This window comes from Rhamphochromis sp. 'chilingali', assembly GCF_963969265.1.
Source record: "Rhamphochromis sp. 'chilingali' genome assembly, chromosome: 22".
Classification (NCBI taxonomy): Eukaryota; Metazoa; Chordata; class Actinopteri; order Cichliformes; family Cichlidae; genus Rhamphochromis; species Rhamphochromis sp. 'chilingali'.
The window spans coordinates 16651103-16670625 of record NC_137950.1 but is presented as its reverse complement, the minus strand read 5'-3'; the positions used below and the strand labels follow the sequence as shown (position 1 = coordinate 16670625).

General features: G+C 37.8%; 1 protein-coding gene across 1 annotated transcript in view; it reads right to left on the bottom strand.

Annotated features, from left to right (window-relative positions):
• LOC308390715 (protocadherin-15-like) overlaps nucleotides 1-19523 on the bottom strand; it is a 240722-nt gene that overhangs the window by 157638 nt on the left and 63561 nt on the right. The window contains exons 5-9 of the mRNA XM_080872975.1: nucleotides 14039-14199; nucleotides 13417-13572; nucleotides 10104-10223; nucleotides 7573-7683; nucleotides 1918-2088 (exon numbers count right to left, since the gene is read on the bottom strand). Of these exons, the coding sequence (XP_080729101.1) occupies nucleotides 1918-2088; nucleotides 7573-7683; nucleotides 10104-10223; nucleotides 13417-13572; nucleotides 14039-14199 (719 nt within the window). The remainder of the gene's footprint in view (nucleotides 1-1917; nucleotides 2089-7572; nucleotides 7684-10103; nucleotides 10224-13416; nucleotides 13573-14038; nucleotides 14200-19523) is intronic.

Here is a 19523-nt window from a genome sequence, read left to right as displayed (position 1 = left end):
ATCTTAAACCCTGTCCTTGTCCACATACACTTACTCCTTCTGAAAACCACAAGCTGTAAAGTTGATTTACTCCTGTTTTTCCTCCCAGCCAAGACTGTCTCCTCTGGCTGGAAAGAGAGAGAGAGAGAGAGTGTGTGTCTGTGTGTGTGTGTGTCTGAGAGAGAGAGAGGTGAAAAGAGAAATCTTGAGGCAGAGAAATAGTTCCTTCAGCCTGTCTGGAGCAGAGTCAGCACATGTGTGTGCATGCGACAACTATCTCAGTGTAAAATAGAGAGATGAAGAAGACGGTGTCCGGTCCACGGCTGTGATACTGGATTTATGTACATGTGTGTCGGTGAATGGGGGGCATTAAGGCATGAACGCACTGCTAGCTTGTCACCATCAAGGGTGTGTGCAGGTGTGTGTATATGTGTTGTAAGGGATGAATGCACTGCTGACTTGTCATAGCTGAAGATTTTGCCTAAAGCAACTCCCCCCCCCCCCCCTTGTTTACAAAGTTGTACTCTGAGTTTCTCCAGACAATAGCATCAGCTAAATGCCACAGATACAAATGCAAAAGTATATACAGCTGTGTAAGCATAAATATGGGCTACAGTGTTGCAGAATCTGCCCTGAAACACTTGTTCATACAAAAGAGAGTAACAGCCGGATCTATAAAAGACAAACTTTGAATGTCAAGAACTCTTTGATGGCCACACATGACATATTTTAGGATAGCAGTTTCATCCACCATACAATTTTGCCATAATCGAAGGAAAACAATACCTACTTGTATTTCAAAAATATAAAACCAAGACATTCCCTGTATACAATGATGCTCATTAGTCATTTGTATAAACACAGTAAAATCCTTTTTTTATGCAAATTGTAACTCCCAGCAGACATTGCTTGACAAGGTCTTATTATTAAAATATCAGGGTTCCTTTTCAAATGGCTCTAATTCCTTATGAAAAACCTACAATGGGTTCTGCAGGAGTTAACATACAGAATGAAATTGCATGTTTTTTTTAGAGTGTACAAAAAAATTTAGCCCCTATTCTAATTACATAGTCTGTAGTTTACAGCAAAACGAGCTACATTTTAAATGCCAAAGTGAGTAAATACATTTGGCTTGAATTGGCATTAGACCTTGATTTGAAAGCTCGAAGACAAGAAAGTGAAGATATCCATAGTGACACAGTCTATCAATATACCCTGTGGTTAATAATTGCAGTTTCCCCTAAGTTTCTAAACCATCTGCAATCTGCCAACAGAGTTTCATTTTACTGGAAATTAGGGAACTAAAAGGTTGTAACTAAAGTAACTCTGTATGATATTACCTAAATCAAGAAATGATAATTCAGAAAAATCCCAGGAGATTAGCAGTTTCTGAAAAGTCAGATGTCTATTCATATTAATGTACAGAATTCACCTGCTTGCTGCTACTACTGCACATTCACCCAGTGTACATACTATATGTATATATATATATAATGTTCTTCCTCTACACCCCCCCCCCCCAATTTTTGCACATGTCGAGGAGCGTGTCAGGCTACATTTCACTGTGTGTTATACTTGTATAACTATGCATGTGACAAATAAAGAACCTTGAACCTTGAACCTTGAAATACTAAGACTAGCCCGACTGGCATCAACAATGCTCTGTCTTCCCCATTCTGCTGCTGTTCAAACTTGACCAGGTTGTCTTGACAATGTCTATATGCCTAAATGCATTGAGTTACTGCCATATGATTGGCTGATGTTGTGTTATGAGTAGCTGAACCAGTGTACTTAATAAAGTGGCGGCGAGTGTATACATGTTATCATTGTCCACTGAAGACAGTAAGTGATCCACAAATGGACATTGCTACAAAAATTAAAGCTAAGTACACATAGTACACACAAATACAACAAAGTACAGAACAAACACAAACTTACCGGCTCGGTCAGCTCAAGCACATTAGCCTTATACGTGATGGGACTACAATCACGGGTATTTCCCACAAGCGTACATGGTAGAAACATTGGACCCAAATCATCACCGTCCAGTACATCCACAGTTAGTGTGGTGGTGGCTGTTCGACGGTCACTTGGATTAGGGGCTCGATCCTAGACAGACAGACAGATTTTTTTGGTGATAATGCATAATTATGTGGCTACATTTATCTTTGTGTCTTGAATGAAAAGCGATCAGGATATGATCAAGAAAAACATGTAATAATACAGAAAGGCTGGTTTTTATCTGATATATTCTATATCTAATGCACAGCATTCATGTTCATGTAGCAAGTGTATACACCATACTGTAATCTACAGGGTGGGCCATTTATATGGATACACCGTAATAACATGGGAATGGTTGGTGATATTAAAGTCCTGTTTGTGGCACATTAGTATATGTGAGGGGGCAAACTCCTCAAGACGGGTGGTGACCATGGTGGCCATTTAGAAGTCGGATCTTCTATCCATCTTGGATACAACTTTTGTTTTTCCAATAGGAAGAGGGCCATGTGACACATCAAACTTATTGGTAATGTCACAAGAAAAACAATGGTGTGCTTGGTTTCAACGTAACGTTATTCTTTCATGAGTTATTTACAAGTTTCTCTTTGTTCACAGCCATTGACATTGGGGCGACCGTGGCTCAGGGGGTTGGGAAGCGTATCTGTAACCGGAAGGTCGCCAGTTCGATCCCTGGGCTCTCTGTCCTGGTCGTTGTGTCCTTGGGCAAGACACTTTACCCTACCGCCTACTGGTGTTGGCCAGAGGGGCCGATGGCGCGATATGGCAGCCTTGCTTCTGTCAGTCTGCCCCAGGGCAGCTGTGGCTACAACTGTAGCTTGCCTCCACCAGTGTGTGAATGAATAGTGGCATTGTAAAACGCTTTGGGTGCCTTGAAAAGCGCTATATAAATCCAATCCATTATTATTATTATTATTATTATTATTGACATGTCGAAGAGGTTAACACATGAGGAGCGGATCGAAATTGTGTTGATATCGGGTGAACGCAGTAACCGGGTCATTGCAGCAGATTTCAATGCAAGACACCCTACGAGACCACCCATCTCCCATGCTGCAGTCAGCAAACTGCTTGCTAAGTTTCGTGAAACTGGTTTAGTGTTGGATTTGCCAAAATGTGGATGCAAGAAAACTGTCACTGATGAAGAAACATCAGTGGCTGTCCTAGCTTCATTCAGCAAGAGCCCACAGCGTAGCACTCGCCGCATGTCACTGGAGAGTGGCATTAGTCGAACATCCCTTCGGCGGATATTAGCTACTCACAAAGGGCACCCTTACAAACTCCAGCTACTGCAGCATCTCAACGAGGATGACCCAGATCGGCGCACAGAATTTGCAGAATGGGCAAAACAAAAATTGGAACAGGACCCTCAGTTCACGCAGAAGATTTTGTTCAGTCATGAGGCAAACTTTTATGTGAATGGTGAAGTTAACAAACAAAACCACCGCTATTGGTCTGACACTAACCCAAGTTGGGTGGATCCCTCCAAGACTGTTGGAACAACAAAAGTGATGGTTTGGTGTGGTATATATACCACCACATTATGGGTGCCAGGTCCGAGCATTCCTAGATGAACAGTTTCCTGGAAAGTGGATTGGTCGTCGTGGGCCAGTTGAATGGCCCCCAAGGTCTCCCGATCTGACCCCCTTAGACTTTTATCTTTGGAGTCATCTGAAGGCAATTGTCTATGGTGTGAAGATACGAGATGTGCAGCACCTGAAACTGCCTGTGCTGGCATTTTTCCTGCGGTGTTGCTATCAGTGTGTGAAGAGTGGGAGAAGAGGGTTGCATTGACAATCCAACACAATGGGCAGCACATTGAACACATTTTATAAGTGGTCAGAAACTTGTAAATAACTCATGAAAGAATAAAGTTACGTTGAAACCAAGCACACCATTGTTTTCCTTGTGACATTACCAATACGTTTGATGTGTCACATTTCCCTCTTCCTATTGGAAAAGCAAAAGTTGTATCCAAGATGGCCGACTTCTAAATGGCCAATTTGGTCACCACCCATCTTGAGGAGTTTGCCCCCTCACATATACTAATGTGCCACAAACAGGACTTTAATATCACCAACCATTCCCATTTTATTACGGTGTATCCATATAAATGGCCCACCCTGTATTTCATGAATCTTTTGGTGACCAAAATTTCACAAAAATACACATTCAGCAACATAACTCTGTAACTTCTGTCGGTGCTGTGCTTTTTTGGAAATCGAATTTCCCAGAGGAACCCACCCGAGGGATTAATAAAGTTCTATCTAATCTAATCTAATCTAATATTACATAAATTCCAGTAAAGTAGAATAACAAATATGGAAGTATAGCATGCACTGCTCCCACTCCCATCTGCTCCTGTATGATTCACTGAAAATATTCAAAACTATACACAGGAAATGATGTTCAACATCTTTCAGGTGTTTCAGCCTTGCAAGGCATTAACATTTTTATTAGACAAAAAAGAAGCCTGTTTTCTCATTTCTTAAATGCAAATATATGCTAAGGATAAATTAAGTTCCAACATTTGGTCTCACCCATGTAAAATTAAGAAGAGAAAATAATAACAGTTAATAATAATAATTTTAACTTAGATTTGTATAGTGCCTTTCAAGATACCCGAGTAGTAGTAGTAGAAAAAATCATATCAATGAAATACTGAAAACCAAACTTTTTATTCATATTTTGATAGCATGAATAAAATTGTTTATTGGTCCACTGGCTGGACTAAGTTGTAGCACTGCTAACCCACCTTTTCCTTTTTTTGTAAGATTGCATAAAAATGAAACAGCATTGCTGCATTTCATGACATGCTTTCTGGTTATTATGGGATTACAGTTAATTACAGTGAAAATGTTTTGAAGATTTTGATTATTTTCTAACTAAATGACATTGATACAACAGAATTTGGTATTTTGTACAAAGTCAAAAACTCCCACGTGTTGGAATTACAGGTTGATTTCGTTTTGTTTATGTCTCTCTGAGGAGTCACATAAATTTAGATTTTTTTTGGTAAAAGTTAATTAAATAATGTAGTTTAAAACTCTAGAACTCGGAAATATTCTGCAGGTAATATAATTATCATATAGGTATTAATTTAAAAATAGAAGGATATATGTAAGAGGTGTTTAAATAAATACATTCTTTTCAATTGACCAATTCACATGGTGGTTGATGACATTGAACTCAAAGACAAAAACTGAATCTTAAAATTACTTTTCAGTGAGAATGTTACTATTGTGGAAAGGTTTGAAGCTTTTGAAACAAGAAACACTAGAATGTATGACCTTGGTACACACAAATTGAAAAATAGATGTGTTCACATGACTTGTAACTCAAAAGAACGCCAGTAAACCCTAAGCTGGGTTTCATTGAAAGCCTCATAAAAAAATAGAAATAAGTAAATCCCAAAAAACACAGTCCTACTGAGAGACTGATAGTAAGCATTCTCACAAACATTTCCGTCTACTTAGATCATTTATTATCTTTATTCTCTACAATTTAAATTCTAATATTTACATCTACTTTTCATCTGCAGTCCAGTTGAAAAAAAAATGATAAAACGCAAGAAATAGCCAAATAAGGCTACTAACTAAACTCCTCAACTACTCAACAGTCGGTGCGATCACCACATCTTACTTACAGGAAGAAACCCACGAGATATTATCTGCTATTCAATGTGTGAGTCATCTAGATTTCCATCAGCTTCACATTTTATGTATGCATATGAGGGAGCACTCTCAAATCCTGTTCAGATAAAGTTGCTTTCTGACATTAAACTCTTCTAAGTAGCACAACTTAAGCACTAGACAATCAAGATATCAGGTATAAACCCTTAATTAGGTTTCCTCAAAGTTCCCATTTTAATATTACTTAATCACATCAAATCATTGCAATACATTATATTCCCAATTACTCGACAGTAAAAGAAAGAAACCGGGGCCTCTGCCAAGAAATGATCTCCTCAAAACTAAAAAAAAAAAAATTTCTGAAACATCTTTAATGAGCAAGATTGAAGATACCATCTAAAAAGTGAAATCAGAAAACACAAATATGAAATAATTAAACTCTGATTATATATAGTTTAAAGACTGAAAAAAAAATCATAAAAAAATAGTAGATTTCCATCAAGTTCACAGAGGAGTTTTCCCCTGCTGGCTTCATTACTGTAAGCTATGCTTGACGAGAAGCTGTGACATCACGCAGTGACTCATGACAAGCAATTCTGCCAACACTATCTTGGTGTTTTGAAACTGGACAAGACAAGAGAGAGATGGATCTAAAATTAAAACTGAGAGCACTGTGCAGTCATCGGCTAATGACGAGTCTTGACTATACCCCTGGATAATTGTCTATTGTGACTCTAATAACGAACATACCTTGCAAAACGAACTTCATGTGTTATTTAACATGAACTGAAACCGAGGTTTCATTTCACAGTTCAAGGAATTGAGGCCATGAAGTCATCAGGAAAGTGTTTACAGATCAAAAGAGCTGAGGCTCATCTTTCTACAGACTTCTTTACAACCTGAAGTCTTTTTACTACTAGAGGCCATTAACAATAATGCAGTTTTAAGACAAATCAGTTTTCAGACTCAGAGAATAAGCTAAAAGGACAGTCTATGACGTGGACACAGTTAGCAAGTTTAACATAAAGATTGAAACCACAGACTCTAAAACAGCGGTCCCTAATCCGCGGGCCATGGACTGGTACCAGTCCGTGAGTCGTTTCGTACCGGACCACAGGTTTTCACACAAGGTGTATATACTTTATCTGCAATATATGTACAGCTTAAATGGTCAGCCATGTTCCCAGGGATTTTTTTTTCTTTTCTATTTTGTGGTTGTATGGGTTCAGTTAAGCTTAAACTTTTGTTAGGAATTTATATACAGTAATTTCAAAGCTACTCAAAACACTCTTAATACTGTATTCAGACAAACAGATATGTCACCTTGTTAAGCAGCCAGAAACACATTAATCTTACAGTGTACTGCTGACTCTCCATAGTGCTTTCAGGGCCTTGAGACATATGAATATTTTGCAGAATACTTTCTCGAGAACTGCTTTTGAATGCAAGGTTTTCTTGACACAATAAAAAAAACCTTTTTTGGCACCATCAGCAACACAAACAATTCAAACTTCAACTACAATTTTCCATAACTGTGCTTTGCTTATTGAGTGAAAATCACTATAAGCCACCTTTATAAATAAAACATACACAGAGCTCAGAAATAAAAGGAAAACAATTAGGCTAACAGAGACATTAGTGATAATTAGGGGTGCTCTAAGAGATCCCTTAAGGCTCACACAACAATACAGAAATAGTGAGAAAAGCTGCATAACATTAATGTTGCCATGATAATACAAATTTACATAAAACAACACTCCAGGCAGCAGTCTACACGCCTACCCATGAGAGATGGCTGATTTTCTTCAGCCATTCTTTATGACAGGTCCACATGAAAGGTGTTCCCTTCAAGAGCTTTAACTTAATATATGATTAAAAAAACCAACCTAACACAGTGCGACATAATAATACACAAATAGAAATGTTGAAAAAAACTTACATTAGCTTGTATGATGACTAGGTATCTTGTTATATCCTCATAGTTGAGTCTTTCTCTGAGAACTACAGAGCCAAACAGTGTCAGCGGGATGTCAAAGGTTCTGTTAGCTGTCTGAAAGACAAACAGATACATTACACACATCAAGAGTGAGTCGCAGCCAGGGTCGGCCATTCACTCTTTCTCTTTCAATACAGTTTTGACAAGGCATGCATTACACTTGTTTGGTTTAAGCAATGAACCTGACTGTGCAATTTCAGTATAAATATATTTTAGATTTCTTGACATGATACAAAACTTAAAAAAAAAATAATTCATGCAATCTATATTTAAAATAATTCATTAAAATTATTATGATGAGAGAAAAAAATAAAGACTAGTATGGTTATAAAATAGGTGACATTCAAAGAAAAATAAACCAGAAGAAGACACAGTACTGACAACAATTTGCTAAAACAAAAAACAGAAATAAAGAATTTATTCAAAGGAGCTGAGATTCAGCATCAACATTTCTCAACTGCACAGATAACATCTCAGTGTTTCTACTAAAGCTTAATGTGAACAAGTGTTAATTTCTTTGACTAGTTTGTGTCAAAGACCTTTTTTCTGATGAAAACAAGACAATTAAATAAATGCGTGAGGACAAAAATGAGATGACAATATTATGGAGAGACAAGTTCAAATCAGAATTAATTAAGTTTTATAGTGAGGCAGGATGCATTCAGAAGTCATCCAATCAGAAGAATCTTCTTGTGCACTAAGTGCACTACAATTTGATCTGTCTACAACAAACAGGGTAGGAGTAGGGCTGGGAGATTTGAGGAAAATCTGATATTGTGATATTTTTTGGGGGGGCTATATCATAATACACAATATATCACCAAATGTTTAAATCCAAATTAACTATTCATTATTTTTCCATTTTGAAAACAACAACAACAACAAAAATCTGAATGAATTGAAATGTTTTATTTAAACCATTTTAACCATCAGTTGACACAGAGGTTACTGTCACAGTAAGTCTCTTTCTGTGGTCAACACTAGGCCTTCAACAAAAAAAAGATAATAGCAACAAAAAAGTACATGAAGCAAGAATTGACGACACAAAATAAAACAATTCAAATTAAAAAGGTGCTCTTTTGTGCTTATAACATATAAAAATTGTAAAATAATTAGTGCAGAGTTTAAAAGTCTTAATTTTGCACTTTCAGCTGGCGGAATATTTCATGCTACTGCTACCTTTTGCGGCAATAGTTTTGCGGCATATTTTGCAAACTACTCAAATTACTGCATCTTGTTCTGCAAGCTCCATGTGAAATCCAGCGAGTCTCGCTTACCCGAAACTCCTCCTGTCACCATATTTTACTGGTAGTAGATAAACACGCATGCTCAGCATTGTGTCAGGTAGAAAATTTTCTGGGATGGCGGAATTAATGATGCATTCACAGTGCGTAGGATAAAAGAAAAACTCATGGCGACTGCTCAGTATTTACATGTCAATTTATACTCAGTGGTTACGATAAAGCCATTTTAACCATCTTACGTGGACAAACTCATGATTATGTCGCCCAGCCCTAGGTATGAGCTCCCTGTTTCTCATGAAAACGTAACAAAATGTCAACACACAAGGAGGAGATGAGTTGACATCCTCTACTGACACATTTAGCAGCTCTCACTGGCACAGAGAAACTTTTACACAAAACCTTTCGGTCAATTAAATCAACTTCGAATGAAAGTAGACTAAAAATAAAAGAATTAGGATGCCTAAATTATAACTAAAACTAAATGATGTTTAAGTCAAAAGACTCCTTAAAACAAATTTGGTGTCAAAATTAACACTGATGTGAACATTTAAAGAGATAAGAAACGGTGCTACAGCTGACTTTATGAAGAAGATTAATTGTGCAGTCTTTAGCAATGATCACTAATCTTAGAACAGTAAATGCCTTTAGTCAGTCTGCTACTGAACTCAGGTAGCTCAGTTAAACCCTGAGACAGTGAAAAGTAATTTACTCCAAACAGCCTTTAACATTAATTATGGCTGAGATGAAAGTAAAGCACAAGGAGAATCTAATGTAATAGGCTACTGTTTTTGAGCATCAAATGAAAATTTCTAATATTTTTTTTATTGTTTATTACATTAATGTTGCTATAATGTATATTTTATATAAAGATGTAAATAGGGAATTGTAAGTGCTCCTTTCTGGATGTTGGTTGTCTTTTGCTTAATTTTGCTGGTGTGCATTAGGAAACCAATTTGTAACTTGTTTTTAGAAACTGGAGCAGATTGTTAAAAAATATGATTTCTAAGATCAGTTTTGGCAAGAAGAAAAAGTAAACAGTGCTCAACTGTGATCTCAATCAAAATTTAAATCAGTACTGCTTTATACTCTATTGTCAAAGAGAAGAAAGAGGAAGAATAAAGAGGCAGAAGCACTAAAACTGCTTATGCAGCTTTGCTGCTTGGTCTCTAGTGAACATATACCCATGCTACACCATGTTGACAGAGATCCGTGGGCAAGTGGATGACCTACCGGGTCTCTCGGATTGTACTGGATGGTGTACTCTATCTGTCCATTGGGACCGTCATCAATGTCTGTTGCTCCATTGTTTCCTGAGAAACCAGAAAAGATAGTCGTTCCAACTGGAGTCAGCTGAAAACACAACAGAAAAAGAGAGTTTTAATATTTTTCTCTATACACCTTTAGTGCAACAACCAACACTGTGCTGTTTGTTTGTTTGTTTATTTATTTCAATTTAGATGAACAAAAAGAGAAAATATGCTTTGTAGCACATTTAGGTACGAGCTCATTTCCATCTGCAGTCCCTGGATCGGTTAAAACACAGTGAGATCCAGTTCAAGTCTATCAGAAGAGACACATACACAAACTCAAATACCTGCACGTATGGTAGCAAAGGGAAAGCCACACAAATCAAAATGTTAATCAATAATTACACAAAAAAAGAAAAAGTTATCATAAACTAAGAATCACAAACTGATGCTCACAAGACTCACAGTCAAAATCTGTTGTTTCAAATCCAGAGAGAAACTACATTAACTTGCACCAGTGTTCAAATTGTTTTTAAGCATATTACAAGTTTTAATTGATTTATAGGACAAAGCTGACTGCGCAAACTGGTGCCTTGCTTACGCTCATTTACTGAGAGCAAAGCTGGACAAATCCCCTTAAACATGGGAGAGCAGCATCATGGAGAATCTTATTTACTAAACATCCATCTGAGTAATATATTACATTATCAAAACTTAATATATTTTATTTAGTAAGTATATGGCATGACATTGCCATATGTCAAATCAGGGTCAAATCAGGCTTGAAAAATTGCCAAAGAGAAACAGTTTGACAAACATAAAATAGGATTTTTCACCACCAACAGGATTCCCAAATTGTTTAAAACTTGTCATGGTGGTATCTTCACATGGTGTGCAGTGTCCTTAAAAAAGACTGAGCAAACTGGACTAATGGAAGACAAAAGAAGACGTGACAGGCTTAAAAAAGTCATGCAGATAAGCAGCATCTGAAAGTCATGTCCTTGAGAAATAGGAAAATACAGAAACGGGGGGAAAAAAAAGACCTGACACAGGACCTGAGAGATGCTCGGACAACAACATTATTGCAGCAGTGTGGATCATCTTGACAGAGAACAGGACAAAAGGCAGCCAACATCCAAAGAAGAGCTCTGAATGTCCCTCAAGATGCCCGGAGAACTATTCCTGAGGACTAAGACTAAGAAATGACAAAAAAGCTTCTCTAATCGAGTTCAGACTTGTTGAAAAATAAAGGTGGTCATACTAAATATTCACCTTAAAGCTCCTTTAAACTCATCGTCCTCATATACTGTGTACTTATGCACTGCATGTTTGCATGTTTCAGTAAATAACTACATGTACTTCCCATTTTCCCACCAAAATATTTAAATAACGAGTGGCAGCTAAAGATTTTGTACAATACTGTAAAATAGCTTGTTGTTGCAGTTGTTTACAAAAACTCACTGATCTGTGAGCCAGTATTTTCCTTTAAATTCAATGTCACAGTCAGAAAAAGATAGCTTGCTTTCATACAGAGAACAGATAAGGCATTCAAAAAGAACGCCATTCATTTTGATTTCATTTTTCTAAGAGAAATTTTTAGGGTGGAAGAGGCACACTTGCCACCGTGCATAGAAGAGACGAACTTTGCCAATATATGTATCGCTGTGCTATATTTTTCGATCCATGTGCCAAGGGATCTGTGATTACGTGTCAAAGCAGAAGTTTAATCTCCAGACAGCACTGGAAGCATCCGCGATTAACTTTAATTTAGCTGTTGCACCAGTGATTTGTTACATCATTTCCCTCAACAGGGTTATCTTTGCCTCCCACTGATCTCACAATGGTCTTCAGAATGTCTGATGCTGTCACTTTGCCACTTCTGGATACAGCTGTAATGAAGCAACTCCAGACTCAAGCACCGGTGCCAGCTCATGAAATCAGCCACAGTGATCACCTTGTACTCAGAAAAAATACTCACTGAACTCATAAATTGTGTCCTAGACATCCTTATAAATAACCATATATCATCTGTCTGTCTTATAAGTCTGACTCACTTGCTTGTAGTCAGTATTTCTTAGAAATAGACAGCAAAGAAGAAGACTAGATTATAAGATTTCAGATGAAAGTGGATGAACACCTTTTGATTTCAAATTTACTGCTTTTGTCTGAGTTCTGGGGCCAATAGAAGTGAATTAGAAAATAGCTGACCACCTAATGAGCCCACTTCCACTCAGATCCCAATAAATGTGCTACTACTTTTAAATTACTACCTACATCTGAATTAATGTTTTCATTTTTTAACTTACTACCGCAAAATAGAATAAATTTATCTTGGCCTTCCACAGGGATCATATTTTTTTTTACAGTGCATCTTCTTAATTGTATTGTGAACCTTGGTAGTGAATGGAGGAAACTATTATAGTAGGAGTAATGAGGAAGTGGAAATGCGTGGGAGGTGATGGGGTGGGGACAAGAATCGGCGACAACCAGAAATTTATATAGTGTGGCAACGAAAAGGTGGGAAAGGTTGAGAAAAGGTGACATAATGAAGAGGTGGGAGTGGTGAGGGGGCATGTGAGTGTGTATATGTGTGAGAGCCAGGGAGGGAGGGAGAGGTGTTCTGCAAAAACAGAGGAGAGGCCAAGAGAAAGAAAGGGAGAGACTGAGAAGACAGATTGAGTTGGACAGGCTGTGGAAGACTGTATAATGAGATATTCTACCGGGACTGCTAGGACTGTGCTGGCAGCCGGCTACATGTATCCTTGTCCAGCTTAAGTTTGAACCTCCTCTAGTTATATTTTTGCTTCTACAGACTCTGGAGAACAAACTAACTGTGGGATTGGCATCATAAAGATTATTTTGGAAACCCCAGAATAACAGATATAGATCGCTCATATAGCTGCCCAAGAACTGAGATTTTTTTTCATTACTGTTCACTACCTTGCCCTTCAACTTTGGTATGACAGCAAAAACGCACACAAAAAGCCAGACGATGTGCACTGCTGCATTTTCTCTATAGAATATATAAAAGGGCATGACTGAAAGAGCAGCAGTGGAAAGGCTTAGTGTACAGTACACTTGATATGTTGTATTCATGTATGAGTGAGCTGCAGCCCCCCTACAAACACACTCGGCTCTCAAACTCAAATCGATGACTTTGATTAATACTTTCACAGCAGCAGCAGCTGTGCAGGTCGGTTTAATGAATGGCTTTATTGCTTTATTTCTTTCTTTTGACTTATCTTTTCTTCACAGACAGAGATGGCGCACGTTTTTGTGTGCGACTGGGTTTTTACCTCATTCACGGCGACGTAGTATCTCGGCTGCTGGAAACGGGGCGCGTTGTCGTTGCGGTCTCGAACAACGATGCGGACCTCGTGTAAAATCACAGTGCCTATCAGCTCATTGGTACACTGAACCTGAACCACGATGGAGTGAATGTACGAGGGGGGCTGGAAAAGAGGAAACACAGGAGGAGAAAGAGGTTCTTAAAATGTTAAATGTGCAATTTTAAATCAAGTATATTTATCTTGAGGGAAAAAAAGATGTTACAAAAAAGGACTACACAAAGACTTTGTGTATTGTATTTACGTTTTGTGCCAAATCACACAGTCAAAAACAAGCGCTGGATTACTTTAGAACAGGATGATGAATGTTTACTCAGAGGCAAAAAGAGCTAAAACCTGCTAAATTTCTCACAACAGCACATGATGGCTAAAGTAAAAAACATGTAAAAATAAATATATAAGAGCTGTAGATATGTAAATGTACTTCCATTGTTTATGTCTCCTGGGGTCAATCGAAATAAAGAAAAACTAGGAGCAAAAACTGCATTTGCTGAAGCAGCAATTTTACTTTTAGTTTGGCATACAGCACAATGAGTGAACGCGACTGAAGAAAAGCTAGAATAAATCTTACATCTCTGTCCAGAACCCGTCCCGTGCTATTTAGGTAAAGGGCTTGTTTGGAAGGGTCAAGAATGACCCAGCGATCGTTGTTGTCCCTCAGGGACAGAGAGATGGTTCGATCCGGACCTTCAGCCACGCCGTTGATGTGCATGTTGTCCACCAACAATGTTCCTGAAATAAAATAAAAGCAGGTTTAATAATCCTTTGGCTCGAGAGACAGACGCAGCGTCCAGAGCTTCAGGATGTAAAAAGTAGAATTCAATTACCTCTGGAGTTAAACAGAAACAGACAGAGAAACCGTTTGGTCCAAAATGATTAATAAATGAAAAGGAAGCAGGAACAATTCAGACGGAACCCTCAGTTTTTCTTCATGTTCTCAATTAAATATATACCTGGAAATTATATGCCGGATGTAGACAAAGTCAAGGGCAATTACGTGGAGAACAACATAGAGCCAGAGAGGAAGAGAGCGACATGAGGGGGGGAAAAAAGGCATTTAGTGGGGCTACTCTGCTTCCTTCTGCTATAACTATACCTGGAATACTGAAGAATGTCTGCGAACGCAAAACATAACAGACAGACTTCAGGAAGAAACAAGAAAACAACAAATGTTTTAATGATTTAATTGCTTTTCTCAGCCTGGAATTAATTAAAGAAAAACATTGAAATATTTTTAAAAAGTAAACATTTTAATAAGACAGATGGCAAAATGAAATAAACTCGATTAATTTAATACAGTCATCGGTGGGTGGTGAAGTAATTTGGGAATTAGACAACTACTGGAAAGCAAAAACAAAGAGAGAAATACAGTACGAACAGGAAGAAAAGACCATTTAAATGGTATCAGTGAGTTGTAGAAATTTAAGCTGGGCATATTATCTGCAAAAACAAAAATTAAGCCATGAGGTCTGAGAAGGCACATTACATGAGAAATGATAAACTTGGAAATGTCACAAAATGTGCTGTTATTTGTTGTTTGTGGGTGAAACTGTCAATGAAAATCAAACAGGGATGTTTATATTAGTGGTGAACTTGTGATGAATAACTTGAGCGTTGGTCTAATGTGCTCCTTGTTATATTTGCTGATGTTCTCATGTCGTTAACCATAAAGGACCTGTTTTAGTTTACGGGAAATATTTAAACAGAGAGGAGGCAAAAAATAAAAATAAATAAATAAATAAAAGTGGAAAAAAACAACTACATAAAAAAAATGAATCACAATGTATCCGCTTGACTCCATTTGTACAGCTCCAGCAAAATGCAAGTGACCCATTACCAGACTAATAACACATCTCACTTGGCATCTGCCCTTTCAACAGATGATGGTACATAACGACCAGGGCTATGCGCTACAAACCAAGTCCAACTCGCCCAAACAACAGGAAATCATGCTGAGCAGTTACACGAAGGTGGTTATTAGCTCGAAAAGTAAACCCAAGGAGTGTGCTCACATGAGAAAGGTCAGCCACAAACACTGACACGTCTTCTGGCAGTAGAACAGCATATTTTACCAAGATGATCGAAGTATTATGTTAGAAAAATATGAAGGGATGAAAAACAGAATGGACAATCTGTACAGCAACACAGCTGCAACTAGCCAAAAGAGTAGTGGGTGTGAGCATGTGTGGTAGAAAACAAAGTACGGTATTTAAAAAAAGAAAACAATATATGTGTGTGAGCATTTAAAATCTTTTGGCCAACAGGTACTAACATATCACTACCATTTCATGTTCCATTAAATGAACAGACTACTTTGCTTGTTAAAAAAGACCTAAAAACACTAAGTTTGCGTCGTTTATCTGTAACTTTAATATAAGGTCAACAAGTACAAGGCTTAGGTGCTATTTTCAGGCACCTAAGCCTTGTAAAAATTGCTTTATAATTGCTTGTGGCCAACAGTAAAAAAATGCAGTTAAAGTTGCCTAGGGATCTAAAGTTTTCTTTGCAGCTCATTAGAGAAAGATAAAAAGAAAATTTAGAGTGTCTTCAAATTGATTGCTCAGGAGGCTAAGATAACCCTCTCTATGAACCACCTCCATAACACTGAAAAGAAGGGCTAAACCTGAAGATCACTGTGGTTTTCTCGAAGCCTCCCATCCTTTTGTCTGAGCAGTAAACTGTCAGCAACATTAGCAGCTGCTTAAAAAAGACTTATTTGTGCTCAAAACCAAGCATTGTTTTTTTCCCCCATATGTACAAAAGAAAAAGTATTCACCATTACACGCTACAGCAAATCATGTGATGCCAGTCCTTTCACCCCCTTATGTGCCTGTCTTGCAATTCTGGAATGACGGAAATGATTGGGCTTGTTCTTATTCTTTCTCACCCTTCTCTCCTTCCTCTACATCCTTTTCCTCTTAAACCTTGTTTGTGGTTAGTGCATTGGTTGCTGCCAACTGCAAATTCATCATGGCCATGTGACAATTTACATTGGCACTTGAGTATCACTACACTGAATAAATAGGGGCCACAGTTTAGAAAAAACTAATTCTGTGTGAGCACTGATTGACGAATAGAAGAAACAGGTAGCAAGCATTAAAGGATTGCAGTTTGCTTTTTTTCTTGTGTTTACTTTTTTAGTTTTTCTCTAAACTTATCTTTTTAAGCTGTTGCAGCACCTTCATCTCTGTAATCTGGGACTCTCTGAGCTCCTGCACTGATATATTACTGAAATGATGCTAAAGATTGACCTTCTTTTACACTCATGTCTCCAACCGGACCGCATATGTGAAGTTACGAAAACTGAGTGGTGCACAGCAAGTTACGCCTCATTAGGCTCATGCCGTTGTTCACAAGGGCAACAGCGGCTTGTAATGCAACCTAAAGTAAGTCACTTCCGTAATCACTTTATATATTTCTGTATTGCAGTAACAAATTTAATTGCTCTACTAAATTTAGCAATCACTTTATAATTTCAGTCATATGACAAAGAAAGTTTTCACGTGACCATAAATAGATCTACAAACGACTAAGTGCACCTTTATCACTTCCACAGGAATTAAGAGGGTAAATAGTAGCCAGGTGCTGTTAATCAAATGCACTTGATTAATTGAGCAAATGTCACCACCTCTATAAAAGTAGAAGTTTTTACAGTCTGCTGATCTGGAGCATTCAGGTGTGCATTATCACAATGCCACAATCTTTCCTGCAGTCGACGTTCCGGCAAATTGAATTCAAGGTCAAACCATGCTACTCTCAGAAAAACTTCAGAAAAACAAAGAGCTACAGCTCACGCTCTATAGGCCTTGGTTAGCATGTTAAATGTTCATGGTATCACAATAAAAATAAATAAATAATAAAAAAAGAACAAATATGTCTTGTTTAGAATGATTACCAGGAGAAGGTGACATATCTCTAAGAGAAACATGGTGACGTTGTTTAGGTTTGCAAAGTTGTATCTGAACAAACCACAAGAGTTCGGGAACAACATTCTTTCAACAGATGGGACCAAAATGGAGATATTGGACAATAACACACAACAATTAAAATGTCAAATATCAGCACAAATACTTCATACCAACTGTTAAACACAGCGGTGGACAGATGATCATTTACGCTTGTTTTTAAGCCACGGGACCTTTGCACCTTGGAATTATCAACCACGAAATCCTTTGTACGCGAAATAATCGTAGAGTGAAATGTACCATCCGTCTTACAGCTTGACCTAAATTAGGTCAGACAACAGGATAATAATCCAGAGCACAGCAGCAAATCTATAAAAGAAAAAGAAAAAGATCAAGGTGCTGCTATAGTCTAGTCAACGTGGCTCCAAAACACTGAAAAGACTGAGAAAATCTTATAGAAAATTATGCTTCAAGTTATTGCTACTGAAAGTGGATCTATGAGTTATTGAATCATGGGGTTAACTTATTGTTTTCTGTACTAATTAAACTATAATACTGATATTCAAGAATGCAAGCTGGGAGGATTGAAAAATAAATGTGCCATTTTTTATTTGGACTTGTCAATCAGCTGATTTCCTTTTCTCATGGAGTGCTCTAACATTTGAGAAGTACAGATATTATTTTCACTTTTATTGCACAAATGGACAAGAATATTTATGCAAACTGTGCCCAGGCTGGAAACAACTGTCTACTGTTGCTAACATCACATCCATTCCTTCCAAACATATCAAAAGAAAATACTATTCCCTGCTGCAGAATGATGCTAAATCTGTGCCAACCGCAGCCAAGCTTGATTTCCAACAGGAAACATAAACAGCGATGAGTCTCCACTCCTACCTGTACCTTATCTGAAATAAAAATCCCTGTCGTTGCATCATTTTTTCATACATATAGGATCGCAACCCTTGTGTGTTGTTCAATCAGCCTGAGAGCTATGCTGGCGGGGGCCTAGGGTCACATGGGTCAGCCAGGTACAGTACAAGGGGAGAAGCCAGATTAGGGGAGATCTCTGTAACTCCAGGTTGGTACAAAAAAATAAAATGAAAAGCAAAACCTTTGTAACAGAAACAACAATGTAAATTTTGTTGCTGCCTTAAGCACCCAAGGGTATACTAGGAGAACCAGACCTGATCTGGCCTATCAGATTTGAGAAACAAGTGCTTTTGTTTGTAAACAATTACATCTGTGTTCATCTGTGCTCAACGCAACTCAACTTTATAAGACAAAATGACCAATGCACCACACAAAAGAGACAAAATGGATAAAAACAAAAAAAGGAATAAAAAACTACAAAAACTTCTACACCTACAAACTACTGTGTGTATGTTCATGTGTGTAAGAGAACCCTAGAAAGTTGAGAAGCAAGCAGGATTGTGTTTGCTCGCTGGAAAACTTCTCGTCTGTGTGCACACACCCGTCTGCACACACAACAACATAAACACACACGCACTGAGCGATCTCATATCTGATCTGCCAGACATAAAATTGGGTCATGGCCTTCTGTGCTACCATGGAAACCATGTCAAATGCTTTGCTGTGATTTGCTGATTTTATATAAACGAGGAACTTTAATGAAATTGGTTTCTTTATATGAGAAATGGGATAGAAAATGGAATTCATTAGGGGGCTTTCATTCCTTACCATCATCTGGCTATCTCTCTGCTGGTTTTTCTGCTTCTTTCTAGCAAAAATTAAAAAAAAAAAAAACCCTCACCAAGACAGGCGAAGAAGCCTGATAGAAATAGTGCCTATACCTTGTATAACTGTGTCTAATTTGATACCACAGACCATCTAATGCAAATGGACTCTTTTCACAGTGACCTCACTTTATAGTAGACTGAATACAGCACACAGCAGCATCTGATTAAATTGACCCACGTGTTAAAGCACACGGGCAGAACCATATGAAGCCGCCGGTGTGTGTGGGTGTGCACGAAGGAGGGAATTGCCTAAAAAAAAAAGAAACACAAAGAACATTTAGAGAAAAAGGAAATGAGAAAGACAGCAGAAGAGAAGAAAGATTGGGTTGAACGAGAGGGTGATATAAATAAAGAATAAAGAGAATATTAGGAGTAAATAGAGAGAAAATGA